Consider the following 16,849-nt stretch of genomic DNA (forward strand, 5'->3'; position numbering starts at 1 on the left):
TATCCCCCAGTTTTTTGGGGATAACGTTATTGGTCACAGAGACTGTATTTTCCTTCATGCCTATCTACTGTATGTATCTCAATGATTACATACCGCATTCATAGGCTGCGACGCACAATGTTCCTGTGGGTGCACCGGTTAGGAAAGAAACAGATCTTGTGTAATCACTGCTGTCTTCTCATGTGTTGCTTGTTGTGTAAGATGGTATTTGACACTGGGCATGTGTACAGTATGCAAAAGAAAGCTATTGAAATCACATCGAAAAGTATACAAAGCAATTACACAACTGCTCAATATCTGGATGGAGACATTGCCTAACAGACCTATGTGTGTCTTACGGTTATAATAGACTATAAAGACACTTAATGATTACATTTTGGTGTCACTCATCTACAGTTGCGTGGCTAAGAGCCATACAGACATGGGCTAGTGGTCGCCTGTACTAGTGGATAGTGAGTTAGACTGGTGATCAGAAGATCACGAGGTCAAATCCCACCTGTGTGCCCACACTACTAGTGTGCACTTGAGTAAGGCACTTAGTCCTAAATTACTCTAGAGAGACTGTCTCTGTAATCTCTAATTGTTAGTCACTTTGGATAAAAGTGTCAGCTAAATGGTTAAAGTGGAAATGTAACATCTCTCTTCTCTCACCTATTCATTGCATGTATATATCATAGACTTTTATATTCATTTACTTATACTCACTGTAATACTGTATACTGTCATACCATGTACTGTCTACATGATCATGTCTTTTGCTCAATGCACTGTTTGCATTATCTGGTTAGATGACAAACTACAATTTCATTGTCTTAGTACTTGCACTCTCTCAATGACAATAAAGTTGAATCTAATCTTTTTTGTTATTTTTTCTGAGTGGGGCAGTCCCACTCATATTTTTCTTTTTAATGAGAGATATAGTAGAGATTATGACAGGAAGGATGGGTGAGAGAGAGAGAAGAGATGACATGCAGGATATGTCCGCGGCTGGAATCGAACCGGGAGCCCTGCGGTACATGGTCAGCGCTTAATCCACTACGCCACCTAAGCGCCCCAATCTAATCTAATCTTAATCTTAATCTAATCTAATCTAATGGTGGGTTCTCTCACCTGGCGTAGGTGTCCCCTGGGGGAATGTGCTCCTGGAAGAACTGGAACTGGTAGAGGTAGAGCATGACCAGGTGTCCTGCACTGAAGATGGCCATCAGGACACACAGGCAGCTGAAGACCAGAGGGTCAAGGGTCCAGCAGAAGGACCACCACGTACACAGACCCAGGAACGTCAGGAAGTAGACAGAAGAGGTCAGGGAGGGCAGCATGATGCCTAGGGGGAGGAGGCGGGGGGAGGGGGGGGGGCACAGTGGTAGAGTCAAGCTACTATAGGTGTCTACTATAGTGTCAATTCAAACTGTACAGTTGACTATATATTAGCACTTTGATGTATGATTTTGAATTAGGGTTAGGGTTAGGGTTCACTTTCGCAGGGCTTTTACCTGTTAGTCCCAGTAATATGGTTACCACTACTATGCCCGCGGTGGTAATAACTTTGCCAATGATCTCCTTGACTTTGGACGCCACCACGGCGACCTGACGGAGGATCTTCATCTTGGTGCTCTCCTCTTCCTCTTCCCCTGTCTCTCCTTCCTCCTCTTCCTCCTCCTCTCCCGGATCCCCCTCTCCCTCGTCCCCAGTCATCTCACAGTCCTCAAAGTCCTCCTCAAACAGCAGCTCCTCATCCAACTCCACCTTGTCCTCCTCCTCTTTCTTCTCCTCCTCTTTCTTCTCCTCCTCTTTCTTCTTCTCCTCCTCCTTCTCCTCCTCCTCCTCCTCCTTTTCCTAGGGGGAGGAAAACAGTGGAACAGAATCCCTTTCAGCATAAAATCTGCCTTTTCTGATAAGATTTAAACTTGTAAATGAAACTTTCCAGTTATGTTGAATTGGGAAAAGTTGAGAGCAACCATGAGCTTTAGGTCCTATTACTAATATGGGTGACAGGTAAATAAGGTGACAGGTAAACAGGGTGACAGGTAAAGCAGGGTGCCTATATTTGTTCATATCCATCTCCTATTTAGCAACAAGACATGCAGTGTCATTACATTTGGACAGCTGCATTCAAATGTAGCGGCAGACTCATGTGTAGAGGCAGACTTGGGTGTTTTATCTGATAAGTTGATTACAAAGTGACATAAACAGGTTAGCACAGCATATAAATGAATATAAGACATAACAGGATGAATGACTATGAAGCGGAATGAGATTAGGCGTGGGAAGGTTGAGACGCCACAGAATGTGGGCATCACTTCAAAAGCAACGCTCAGACTGGCTGACTCCCCTCAACGGACGATGTTGGACAACAACACCAACCTCTTCTCATACGCAGAGCAGCATTTACCGGACTTTCGAGATTTCTGAATTCAATACCACCCTCAAGACCACCAGGACCAAGCTCCGGACCTGGGGTGATGGGGCCTTTTCAGCCGCAGCCCCGTCCCTCTGGAACGCCCTCCCCAACCACATCAGACAGGCCAACACCCTCCCAACATTTAAACAGGCCCTCAAAACCCACCTCTTCAAGCTCGCCTTCACCAGTTAACCCTCTCCCCCCCTCCCCTTCCCATGTGTCCCCAGCACTACCTTAATTAGGCCCCTATACTTTCTTCTATTTACCTTTTGTTTCTTTTTATTATTACGACTCGATCTTTTCAGTTTGTAAAGCGTCTTTGAGTGTCTAGAAAAGCTCTATATAAGTCTAATGTATTATTATTATTATTATTATTATTATTATTATTATTATTATTATTACAGCTGCAAGGAAAGGTTGTCTTTTTCAATGGAGCTGCAGATCACACGGTAACAGACCGTGGAAGAAAGTATATAATCAATGTCACAGGAACCAGTAGGAGTATTTTGTACACGTGTGAAAAATGTAAGGTGTACAAATTTAAAATGTTTCAAAGTAAACGAGCTTGACGCTAAAAATGGAATACACGTGTTCTTTTACAGACTTGCTGAATTCAAACAGGCAACCGAGACAGAGAAAAATGTATCACGTTGCAGTACATTATGGATATTGGGTTGAACAAAAATGTGTGACATGTCAAAGCACACCCACCGGTCATTGGCACCCGCATCTACAACCCGCCAATCTCAGGTTCTATAACAGCGTCTACTTGTCAGTCTGGATAACACACGAGCAGACTGGAGAGGAGGAATGGCCTCACTGCAACTAATCAATACATTACTTAAGGGTGAGATGGTTTCTTCTACTAAGAGCCAAATCGCCGGAGCAACTCAGCCGTGGTAACATGAAAGAAACACCTGATTCAATCACCGATGGTAACCATAACTCTGGAAAATCCAATTCAGCCTGTCAGACCCGAGAGAAGGAAGCAGTGGGGCGCTACCGGAGCCGGGGCACAGAACTGTTATTCCTGGATCGGCAACATGGGCCAAGGGCACCACAAGAAAGGAAATCCAAAAGGGCTCTGGAATAGGCCAACTGAAACTGTTTGATATTCCTCATAATAAATACAATTCAAAAAGGGAAAACGTTCGAGTTCACAGATGGACATAACTCGTTGACATGTAAAACCTGTGCATCTGAACATTCCTGAGCGTAGAGAAAGCAAACTGTTCTTCTAAAACAATGTTTTACATATGGGCAATTCTGTCATGTGGGCATATATCTGATTTGAAAAGTAATTGGCATAACGTTTCTAGGTTTGCATTTAGACATGTAATAGCTCAGCACAGCAGAGAGTACCTTGAGGGGGTTGGGTTAAATACTGGAGACTGGGGAGCTTAGTGGCGTAACACTAGGTTCATCGCAAGGCAGCCGGTTCGATACTGAGCAGAAATGGCCCAAAAACTAGACCCCATTTAAGATCTGCAGTTTAACCCTAACCTCAACCGTCAATCCAACCATCCCTAAACTTGGTTCATCATCTGAAGACTGGGGTGATTGAATCATCAAACTGACATAATGAGACTCTTGCATAGCATCATTTCTTGTTTATATGAAGGGGGGCCTAGATGGTAAAAAAATGAAATATCATGTTTTCCGTCCACGGGATGTATCATACCGGCACAATGAATGAGCACTCTGTCTATTGGTTTATCACCAGATCTCCTCGTGTTAACTTAACACAAACAGCCCTTTCTCGCCGGGGCTGAGAGAGAGAGAAAAAAACAAAACAAGAAAACCAGCCCAGTAATCTGCTGAGTATCAGCTGCGGAAGATCTAAACCGATCGAACAAGTCGTGTTTGACGAGGTCAAATGTATTTAACGGCTGCTTGCTCCCATGTGAGGCCCGGGCCTACAGGCTGTGTTTAGAACCCAGTATTCGGCCGAGGAAGGTAAGCAGCGGGTTCCCCTGGACGGTTCCTCACGCCAGATCAGATTCCCCCCTGTCCCCCCCCGCTCTCACAAACAAGCCCTCAGTCTGTAGAGGGGCCACCGGGCCCAAGTCAGGCAGCAGCACCTACCGTAACACATCACTAACACACTCTACACAGATGGCATGGTACACGGAGCCAGTCTAGTCCTAGCAAATGAAAGATGCCCATCAGTCCAGATGCAGTACTGTGTCCGTTCAGTTCATGCCTTTGATATCGAGTTCATCTAGTTTGTCAACGGGCCAACAGTATTTGACACGACACACTATCGCACATCATTAACTCTCCAGGCAACATCCTAACTTCTCATCTTCAACCCGTAACCGAGATTGCTGTCAAAATATACCATATCATTACAAACCCTAGCCCCCGAGGGTATTACAAGGATCAGACCGGCTTGCTCTAGTGAGGCCACAATCCAGGGTCCAACACTACAACATACTCAACCACAAGCCTCAGTTTACTACCTAACAAATGACACATAGAGACCCAACTGAGAAGGCAAAACACCGAAATCAGAGTCATTCAGCTCCCCAGCAAGGTCATCCAGGGGTGGGACTGTGAGCCAAGGTTTCATGAAACAGAACAACCTCAGTGACTTATCCAAGAGGAACAGCGGCTAGAGAAGTTATGTAGCGGCTCATTGGTGGTTATCCAGCCAATCTCTATCTCAGTGTTATACAGTTACACATCAGAAGCACAGTGTTGGCATTTGAACCGTTTAGCAGAAGCTTTTATCCAACAAAATGTTTACGAAAGCGAATTAGAGATTACAGCGACAGTCTCCCTGGAGTAATTTAGGGCTAAGTGCCTTACCCAAGGGCACACTAGTGGTGGTGTTCCCAGGTGGGATTTCAACTCGTGACTTTCCGATGACCAGGCCAACCCACTATCCACTAGGCCAGACCACCACTACCCCTTATACCAACCGATTCTAACAGTTGTTCCCTTATGCATGGTCATTGTGAACTAATTGTTAAGCGCTCGACAACGGTCCAGCTCATTTACATAAACGGAGACAAGAAATGACACTAAAATACAGTTGGTTCCTTACCAGTTCAAACTGCTTGTGGAACTGGAACCCAGGCACAATGAGGAGCCAACTGAACAGAGGGATAACTGTCGAGTGCAAGCGTTAGGCTATAACCTCTTCTCAGGAACAGAGATGACCCTATGTGTAACAGTATGTCTATCACGATGTGTAACACTATTCAAGTGGAATACAAGGACAGCGGTCGATTGCAAGCATAACAAAATCAGTCCATTTACATAAACGGAGTCATTTTAATTAACTTTAATTAACTGTCGAGTGCAAGTGTTATTAGCTCCTCTCGGGAACACAACAGCTCATTAACTTTATGACCTCTGATAGATAACACTATGAAGAGCTCTTAGACTGAAAACACAGAGCTACCGGGGTGAACTCAGGGTCAAGGTCAGGGTGACTAGTTTATGCTGTAGTGTAGAAGAGTCTCCGGGTAGCTAGCGACCGTACCTCATCTCTAAAGCTTGGCGGTTGGTCCATGGATGCCTCACGTGGCCAGATCAGGGACCTGCCGACAAGTGCTCGCCGTAGCTGTAGGTTTGGCAAGCGAGACTACGTAGCGAGACTATAAAGAAAGACGTTGGTCATACAGTAACATGTTTATAGACATCTGCCACAGTCAGAACAATGATGGCAGTAGGACCGGAGCGGCGCTGGCTTTGGATCTGTGAGAAACCAGAGAGCTGAATGTAGCATAGCGGTGTGATTGGGTGTTTGTGTGTGTGTTTGTGTGTGTGTGAGCGTACGTGCGTGCCTGCGTGTCTGCATGCGGCGTGTGCTGCTTATGTGTGTGTAGGTGTGTGTGTGCATGTAGCATAGTGTTGTGGTTTGGTGTTTGTGGTATTTGTGTGTGTGTGTGTGTATGTCTACTCAGTATGTGTGTGTGTGTGTGTGTGTGTGTGTGTGTGTGTGTGTGCGCGCGGTGTGTAGCGCGGTGTGGTTTTAATTAGCCCTGAGTCATACGTCTGTAAAGGGCCTGCCGGGGGGGGGGGGGCTTAGGGGTTGGGGGCCGCATTCCAACTCATTACCGCTCCACTACGCACTGCACACTTGGAGCGAACACGTCCCCAGAAATGCTTTTATACGGGGAGAGGGAGAATGTGTGGTGGTGTGAGAGGGGAGGTGAGGGGGAGAGAGAGAGAGGGAGGGTTGGAGCCTCGGAGCGCATAGAAGGAGGAGGAGGAAGAAAGGGAGAGGAGAGGTGAAATGAAACGGGGGGAGAAAGAAGAGAAGAGGGGGGAGTCATAAAGGGAGAGTAGGAGACATGGGGAAGAGAGGGATGGAGTTTGAGAGGAAAGGGGGAGAGAGAGGAGAGTGAGAAGATGTATAGGAGGTATTAGACCAGCCTGGTAACTTAAGCACAGCCGCTGCCACTGAAAACACAACAGCAGCTAATGCTGACCAGATGTGCCCCCCCCCCCCTCACACACACACACACACACACACACACACACACACACACACACACACACACACACACACACACTCCCACCCCCTGCCCCTCCTTGGTGGTGGAATGCTGATGCTTCATTAGCGGCAGCCTAACAACCAAGATTAGGAGGCTCTGCTTGGCTGTGCAGAGATCCCGCGCCTCACAGCAACACAAATATTGAGCTTAGGTTAACGTTGCACGCATGAGGGTTTTCTCCTCCCAGGTTGACGGACGACCGTGTTCTGTGGTACACCAGCGTGATTACATTGGTAGGACATAATGATATTAGATATTAACTTCATACGCAGGCGGGGTGCGTCGGTAAGGGCTCTGACAGCTCGATGATTAACATCCGAGCGCCGGTCCGAACGAGTGGTGGTGGGAATTACACAAACATAATCTCCCCCCGATGACTTGACTTCGGTCAGAGTCAATTATTCAATTAACGTAGTGACAGGCTGTGGCAGGGCACAGGGACCGTGTGCCCATGGATACGGAACCTCAAACAACATTGTAGACATCGTGCCGTTATAATATTTATTTTTTATTAATAAAGCTAATAGCGTTACGGCACCAGACTCAGACACGAACCACACGCGTCCTGAGGGTGAGGGTGGAGGGGCGGTGCGTCTCCTGCCAGGCTGCTGTAACAGTCTATCAGTCTGGTGCCTCACCTGTCTCTGAGTCACCTCCCGAGAGCAGAGACACCGCTCCTCTGGCTCCGCGTCAGCGTCAGCCCCGCTGTCAAAAGCAGCTCGTTTACTCTCGTAAACAAGGGGCTCCTAGCGGTTAAACAAGACGCAGCGGGGCGCGGAGGGAGGGAGGGGGAACATCAGAGGTAAACACATGACATGCCAGAACAGGGGGGAAATTAGGGTGTCAGAAGCCAGCCAGGTCAAATACTCGGCTATGAAACACCAGGGCAGGAGCCAGGGTTTTTTCACAAAAGCGAGTTCTTTTTTAGCAACAGCGTGCGTGTGTGTGTGCGTGTGTGTGTGTGTGTGTCTGTGTGTCTGTGTGTCTGTGTGTCTCTGTGTGTGTGTGTCTGTGTGTCTGTGCGTGCGTGTATGGCGTATGCTGCCCGTGTGTGGTGTGTGCTGCTTGTGTGTGTGTGTGTGTGTGTGTGTGTGTGTGTGTGTGTGTGTGACGCCACATTGACGAAAACAGCTCAACCTGGAACAGGATGCACACGAGAGTAGAGAGAAACAAGGCTGTGGGAGACTGGCCACAAATGGAGGGGTCGGAGAGCAACTGGAGAGGGATCAATCGAACCATTGTGAGGCAATTCCTCAGTCAACGAGCGTAACAGAGCTGTACAAGCCGAAGGTTGGCTAGGGTCGGGGGTCATTTGGGAGGGGGCGTAGGGGGGCATGGGCATCTCTCTTTAGAAGTCTTGGCAGTTCGGGAAAGGCTACAAAAGGTCCATGTTGAGCGTGTGTTCATGGCACCCTCTCTCCGGCCAACAACAGACCAGACTATGAAGTGACTATGAAAATATAACCTTTACTTGACGGCTGCCGAAAAAGAACAGAACATTCTACGGATGAGGGAGGAGAAGAAAAAAAAGGGTTTGTCAACCTTTGGGAATAGGGAAAACTATGTCATCGTTTTGAGAGGAACTAGAAGGTTTTCAATCGATCGGGTTGAAAACACGTGAAGGACTGAACTCAATGACCTAAAAATGGTGATGACATTTTTACAAGCCTTCCGTTTGTGCTGCAGTAAAATGAGTTTCTCAAATGGAATGGGATTCAATCTATATAAATTGTCATGGTGTTCAACTGGTTGATACTTCCCCCCCCACCCCTTGAAAGGACCTCTCAGACGGACTCTCAAGATGTGCGACTTCCAATTCTTTTGACCATCATCCATAAACCTACAGGGTCATCTTACTGCAGTAGACATTTAGAAAGTCCTTGTTTATGAGGGCACGGTAGTTGGAATCACTCTACAATCAATTCCATCATCCCCACAAAAGCATAACAAATGCATCCGGATTTAGTCATGACAAAAGCCTTTCTAATGTCCTGTTTGGCAGCTGAATGCTGCTCTGTCAACATAATCTACAAACTTTCCCAGAGAGGGGTTTGACTTTTTATATCCTTGATGTAAACCTTCCAACAGAGCTGCGCTTTTTCAATAATTAACCTATCAATCCCTCTTCCCTTTCCAGTGTGGTTCTCTTGGCCCGGTCGTACGGGCTATTGCGTCTTCCAGTGTTTTATCTCTGTGTCGGGGGTTGCCAGAGAAGTAGAAAACGGCTCCTGGGAGAGAGAAGCGCTCCAAACACACAAACACACACAGACACACACACAGAAACACACACAAACACCCACAGACACACACACACACAAATGCACGTACCCACGCACGCACACACAGACGCACACACACACACACACACACACACACACACACACACACACGCACACACGCACACACACACACACACGATGGCTGTTTGGTATTCATCCAGTCAACAATGTGTTCCACTTATTACTCTCCCCTGGAGCAGTTAGTCATTGCCAAGTGGACTTGGTGTGTGTGTGTGTGTGTGTGGGTGTGGGTGTGTGTGCCAATGTCTCAGTGAGGCTATTGGGATCAAGTGGTGTACGTTACAGCCCAGGGGGAGGGGCCATGATCTCACCTGTCCGTCAGGCTCACAGTCGTTGTTGTGTTGCTGTGTTGCGTCCTTCGTCTGGGGCTTCTCCTCCAGGCTCAGACACAGCAGCCATGTGACCAGGCCCGCCACAAACATGCCGATGTCGGGGATGAAGACACGGATCCCGTTCCCCGCATCAGCACCACGAACACTGCACACACACACACACACGTACACGCACGCACACACACACACACACACACACACACACACACACACACACACACACACAGGTTAGATAATACACACAGCTAATATGCGCAACACTGCACTCACAGAGAGAGAGAAAGACAGTGGTTGAATATAATACATGCAGCTAATCCACTCACAGAGAGAGACCAGGAACAATTGTAAGCCTTAAGAATTAATGTTTTGTTTTGTACGACTTCCTGGTTTGCTCATTTAAACCAACATTGATGAAAATGTATGATAAAAGACAGATTTCAATATATACAATATATATACACTGTGCACTTTTTCAACATAGATGTTGTAATTCACAGTCTTATTTTTTCTTAGTTTTAAAAGGAGTGGAGCAGTCCTACTATTACCATATTTCTGCACATGTATTGACACAGTGAGAAAGAGATGACAGGACATCATTGGCCAAGTGGGGCTTGAACATCATTAATGCCACGACTTTCTTCTCTACATTCTTTACATTGGGAAGATACAAAACAAAATGTTTATAATATCTTTACAGTTAAACTCGCTACTTGACATATACTGCGAAACATTCTTTACGTTTTATAGTGTAACGAGTAATTGTTGAATAGTTAATGGTCCGAATTCCCATTCTATAAATATTTGGGTGCAGTTTTTCACTGAGGGCCTAATTGATGATAAAATCCTACATGTAAACATATCATGTCGCTTACTTTCATCCATATCCTGTTATTAACTGTAGGACTTAGCTTTGAGAAGGATGTCAGGCTAAATATTTAAGAGTAAATCTTTACGTAAACAAAGTCGACAGCCGGAGGATTACGGGTACATCACGTCCATACATTTTGTACCGTAGAACACATTTTTACAGGCCTTTCCCTGCCCACCCCAATAAAAGCACGGCCCCCATATTAAACATATAAATATTGTCATTAAAAGCACATTAAAACTGCCAAAATACCCTCAGAGCAGAATTCAACAGCTACGTTGAAATGATGTTTTACAGGGTGTGGGGGTGTGTGTGTGTGTGTGTGTGTGTGGGGGGGGTGCTCTTAGTTCTACAATGCATTTCAGCACAGCCTCTTAAGAACACACTGAAAACATTCTGTTCCACAGTAAAATGCGTGGGTTTCATTTCCCAGTGTCCTCTCTGTTCACTCTAGTCCGGCTGGTTCTCATTTCCGTGTTTGGGGAGGGGGAGGGAGGGAGGGGGGGGGTGCATAGCTGGGCTGTGGTCGTTACACTCTGCCCAACTCCGGTCCCTCACTCTGCACAACATCTCTAATGACATTAAAGCGTTTAATCCTCACCATAGCCTGTTTATATCCAAAATGGCCCCTTGATTTCCCTCGCTAAGCGTAACTCAACATTCATATTCGCTTGATTCCAAGCGCTGACCAGCAACACTTAGCAGATGTAAGAGAGAGAGAGAGAGAGAGGGGGGGGGGGGGGGCGGGGGGGGGAGAGAAGGGAGAAAAACCCCTGCTCTGTATCAGGACTTGAAAAGCATCTCGACCACAAGGCAGCAGTGAGGTTATCAGAGGGAGGCTTTGAGATGAGTGTGTGTTTGTGAATGGGGAGTGGGTGACTTGGTGCTGCGCTCAGGCCTCAGGCAGGCTGGCAGGGAGCTCTCATAAGAGGCCCTGGTGGGAGGCGGGTGGGGGGAGACGGACAGTACAGCCTCTATGAACCACAGAGGACAGCTCAGGAGGCAGGCATGTCGGGTGAGTCAGACTGCAATGCCTGCTGGGACAGGTGTGGTCTGAGACGTCCGGGCTGGGTGGTCAGGGACATTGTGGAACCATAAAAGCTTACACAGGGGTATTATATCAGGGGCCTTCAAGCCAATAGAGCAGAGGTAGGTTATAACATCAGGAACATTCATAAACAGGAGGAGGACAGGACAAGCTACAAATCCATCTCCATTGTAGTGGATGTGTACTAAATTCTTATGAATAAATCCGAGCTAAGACCTAAATACAGGAGAAGGAATACAAAGGTTAAGAAAGTACTGAAGTGAGTAGCATTATTATCATCCCAGACGTATCAAGGTAAGAGGTCATTGCACTCCAAGGTACCCATCAGAGACCCATCACTGATGGGTCCCCAGTAGGCTACTGAAGTATGTAGTGTATTTGGTGCTGTAATACCGTCAGTTATAGCTGCATAGCCTTCGTCCTCAGACAGGACACAGGGTCACAAGAGGGAGAGGTGGACATCAGAGTTTTGAAGAAAGAGAGAAAAAAAGAAGAAGAAAAAGAAAATTGAAGAAAAATGGACTGACTCATAGGGTGCCTTATTCCAAAGCACTTTACAACGGCCTCTCATTCACACCACAGACACACCAATGGCAGCAAGCTACCATGCAAGGCGCCGGCCCGCTCATTGGGAGCAATTTGGGTGGGGCTCAGTGTCTTGCCCAGGGACACCTCGACACGTGGCCAGCTGGGGATCGAACTGCGATCATTAGACGCCGGCTCTACCTCCTGACCCACAGCCTCCCCTTACCACTGCATAGCCTTCTGCCCTCAGATAGGACACAGGGGGTCACAGGAGGAAGAGGTGCACATCGTCGAGTCTTCATATCGGGGTTGTTTTTGCTCAGTTGTCGGTTGCATAAAAACTCTAAACAAATGTTTGGATTCACATGGCGTTCGCTCTGCATGATCCCCCCCCGTGTTCAAAGAGAGTCAGCCGGGGAGGGGTCGGGCTGGATGGGGGCAGACACAGCTGCTTTGAACCAGGCCGTATTTGCTTCGTAAAATTTAATAAGCGGCAGACGGCGCTAGTTAACGCTCTAGAAAAACACATGCGAACTGGCTCTGATTGGCTGAGGAAACCCAAAGCTCTTTGTAATGAAGCCTCTCTCTGTGTCTGAAAGGAGCTCTCTCTCTCTCTCTCTCTCTCTCTCTCTCTCTCTCTCTCTCTCTCTGGCGTTTAAAGAACCTTTCATCTTAGCTAGCTCATAAAGACGGAGCTGTGAGCTGGCAGGACGCGATACCCCCGCAGATGGCATCAATTTGGGCAGAAGATAATACAGCATGATAAAGACCCGTCTTTTTACGGCATGGGAGGGGGAATTACAGCGGAGAGGATCAAAGGGGAAACAGTAGAACTGAGATGTGAAATAATGAACTGTCACACTCTCGAGTCTGTCAACGTCGGAAAAAAACGTGCACTTCCTACGTTCGCTTCGGATGAGCAAAACAACAACAAGATGGTTAAATAGCTGCTACCTGAGACATACAGTAGAGATACATAGAGGGAGACACACACACACACACACACACACACACACACACACACACACACACGCTACCTGAGCCATCCAGTAGAGATACATAGCTGTGGCTGCTAGCTTGTGTGAATAGCTACCATGTTGACTGACACGGTGCCCATGTACTCAGTAGTGCCTGAGGGGACACTGGTTGGCCAGTCCGTCAATGACTCCTCGGAGTGGACTAGGAGGCGACGAGGACTGGACAGACTTGGCTGTATCCTGTCTGTCTGCACCCTGTTTGTTATGACCAGTGTAATTACTCCCCTCTGGGAAGTTCTTTTTTCTCTTTGGCTTACTTCTGGGCGTCTATGATTCGGAGCTAGATCATAATCGTTTGTATTGTGTTTATTGTTTATGTTGTTTAGTGTTATTTCGTTGCGAAGCACTTCGTGAAACTTGTCCGTGTAGAAAGAAACGCCAATTTGATTGATCGATTACACTGTACATAGGTACAGTATAAGAGCAACTTAATGCACACTATCAGGTCGTATACACTCCTAGTAGATCCCCCACATGATCCTCTACTTTCACCTACTTAGACAGTTCCCTGTTGCCGTGGCTACAACTCCTGAGGAACATCCCAGCGCCCTGTCTAAACATGCCCTCCTGTGTTGACAGCTCAGGGATGTGATTTGTGAATAAATTTGTCATTCGTTTGTGGACCGTCTGTGTGTGCGTGTGTGTGGTTTGTGTGTGTATGTGTGTGTGCGTGCGTGCCTGCGTGCGTGCGCGTGTGTAAGCGCATGTCCTCACCACTGAGGACATTACTTTCCCATTAACACTAATTAAAACATTCCGCCAAGACATGACAGCACACGCTATAATACGTGACGTGCCAAATTCATTCCACATCCATGATCTGCCTTCCCTCACCGTTACACCACAGCGCATAGGGGTGGTTTCAGGTGGAAGCTGTTAAAGGCCGGAACTCCCCGAGACAGAGGATGGATTGTACCGACTGATAATACGCTGATGAGGCATTTCCACGACTTGGTGGGATATCTGGCTTGTCCTCTAATGCAATCAGAACACACAGATGTCAAATCAACAAGCCATGACACCCACTACCTCAGATTTGTCCTGAAACGGCTTCTTGTATAATGAAACACATAAGATATACACATACAACAATGATGCATATCTTATCTGAATATCTCATAATGATGAGTATCGTCTGTTTTTTAACCGCAGGAAAACATTTTGGAACAATCTGAGATGGTGAGTGTCGAAATCCCTTTTTTTCGTCCATTGATTTGACATGGAACGACCCTCAGATGAGATGTTAATCAATGAAAACAGGCTTCCAGCTTTCACATCCACACTGTGCCATGCAGAACTGCAGGTCCAGAGGCGGGGGGGTAATAATCGTCGTCTGCACAGTGGCAGGAAATGGATCTTAATGTTCTGTAGTTAATGAACAGTAGTGGGATGCAAAGACAGAGATGAACAATGTACTTAAGTGACTTTTGTTAAACGCAAAACAGATTAAACCAACGATTAGCTTGTGGATTATGCCCTATGGCATCAATAGATTGTTGAATATTAGTAAAATAAGTATCTGTCAATGAATGTTAATGTCATGAATATCGTGTGGGACCACACACACGGGCAGAATGTGGTTTTATTCATGGAATTCTAACATAAATAGATAGGATTTCGGGAGATGGTTCATTGACATAGGCAATAATTTATTTAGGAGTGCCAGAATGCAGGGTGTTCCAAGCTTTCGATCTTGAATAAAACCATCTTCTGGCACTACCACTGCCAGTCTCCTGCTACACATCAACACACACACACACACACACACACACACACACACACACACACACACACACACCAGTGGAGGCAGAAATCGGAAAAGATGGGCTCATTAATTCCATGCATTACAATGAACCCGTCCTTCAATTTCTACCTCCACCAGCCTCCACTGACGCACGCACGCACGCACGCACACACACACGCACGCACGCACGCACGCACATTCTTTCCGAAAAGATGCCAGCCTCGACTCCCCAGACTGTTCCACCAATCTTCCTGTCGTTTAGCAAACCACCTCTGACATCCATTAATATCTATGTCAGTCTGAGAGACGCACGGTTACAACAGTTGAAATGTAATTCGATTCATTACTAAGATTCTCAGGATGAGTCATAATAACAGGGCATGGGTAAATCCTAAATGGCTAAGCTTCCCCCGTCTCATGTAGCATAGCAGACCTTTGAACGTTGGTAAATCGATGGCCCGTTCCGAGTTTTCATGTGCTTGGGAAACCTCATCCTAATGGGATGATTAACTAGCTGACAGACAGACTGACTGCAACACATTACAGGTCTGCAAGGCCTAGACTTCGCCGTAGAGCAAAGACAGTAGGCAACAGGCCTGGAGGAGTAGGGGTTTATGGGGTTGGGAGGCTGTGAGAGATATGTGACATTCAGGATAAACGATGGTTGTTATTGTTGATTATGGTTCTCACTGTGTTTCTGAGAATGCGTTTGCCATATTGGTCAGCCTTGGATCAGAACGGACGGAATATAGCCGACACACTATGACTCAAATGTCATGATAGCTTATTTTCATTTTCCAGCGTTCAAGCTCACCCCCTGAGAAGGTCAAGAATGGGAAAAAGCTGAACATAGCAGAAAAAAAAGAAAAATAAACCAAGAAGTCTGCGCTGTATAGGGAGACATTTGTTTGTCATTTTAGCATCTGAGTCACCTCCATTGTTCTCTTTTCTGTTTCTGCTCTGGCCTGGTCACGGTGTGTGAAGCCCAGGCCCAGCTTGGCTACTCCAGACGGTCAGAACACTGGACACACGCCACTGGCCAGCACCTGGACCAAACGAGAGATCTCAACCGATCGAATCCGAGAGAATGTTCGCTATACCGTAGGCGATGAACGTGGGTGAAGCTTCCCCCTAGCCACAGATCTAAGATCAGATGAATACATGTTAACCCAAAGCATTAGGGGGGGAGAACATAACAACTGACCCAAGACCAAGAACTAGGAGCAACTTCCTGCTATTTCCGTAAAGGTCTGGATCTGTTTACTCAAACGACTTCCTCACAAAATGGAGGACAGGTCGTGAGTTTGATTCATTTAGCTCGGCTGTGTGTTTGCTGTGTGAGTCATCACGCCAGAGGAGGAAAAGCCACATTTCTGCACGTCGGCAAGCTACCAGGCACCGAGGACCAAATAACACACACACACACACACACACTTCTCCTTTTCTAACCTCTCGGTCTGTCACTTGTATAAACACTGTAGGTGGACGCATCGGGGATCATGTTTAGCTTTTTAATACACAAACAGTAAATGCAGACCGTGGACTAAGAAGGGGATGATGGATAGAGTTCTGCATGCCACAGGTGGTACGATACGCCAGTGGTTGTAACAGGATGTATTTATCCTCATAACAGGTGTTATAAACCTGTTATAACCGTGTTACGGGCTGCTGGCGATGTCAACCGTGCTTACCGTGTCGCCAGTTTATCTTTCACAACACAAACCACTTCCTCTACTTCACCTGTAATCCTCTATAAACTGCTTAACGGGGCCCTGACACATCCTCCTGTATCCTCAGGACGTCGCAGGCACTGGCAGACATCAATTACATCTTAATGGTTTGTACAGTAAACAGACGGCGATTGGCCCGCCGCCCCCCGACGGCCCCAGGGCACCGCTCGGCCTGGGCACGGCAGCGGGCAGAATCCACAGAGTCCACAGACCAGCGGGCTCCGACTGGGCCAAGAGAAACAGGCCAGCACAGTACCACGATTCAGGCCTCACGTATCACCGGCATCGGGCCCACCGCACTCCCAGACCAGCACCTGGCGTAAGCCCGGCAGGGCCCAGATGCTTTTACAGAGCGA

At 47.0% G+C, this 16,849-nt stretch overlaps 1 protein-coding gene across 1 annotated transcript in view; it reads right to left on the reverse strand.

Moving 5' to 3' along the window:
- The window catches only part of LOC308169431 (piezo-type mechanosensitive ion channel component 2-like), a gene marked incomplete at both ends in the record, with an annotated part of 99,132 nt that overhangs the window by 37,862 nt on the left and 44,421 nt on the right, over positions 1–16,849 (reverse strand). The window contains 3 exons of the mRNA XM_080544113.1: positions 1,111–1,324; positions 1,494–1,836; positions 9,521–9,686. Of these exons, the coding sequence (XP_080400239.1) occupies positions 1,111–1,324; positions 1,494–1,836; positions 9,521–9,686 (723 nt within the window). The remainder of the gene's footprint in view (positions 1–1,110; positions 1,325–1,493; positions 1,837–9,520; positions 9,687–16,849) is intronic.

The sequence above is a fragment of the Nansenia antarctica genome (assembly GCF_963989245.1).
Source record: "Nansenia antarctica genome assembly, chromosome: 13".
Lineage (NCBI taxonomy): Eukaryota > Metazoa > Chordata > Actinopteri > Argentiniformes > Microstomatidae > Nansenia > Nansenia antarctica.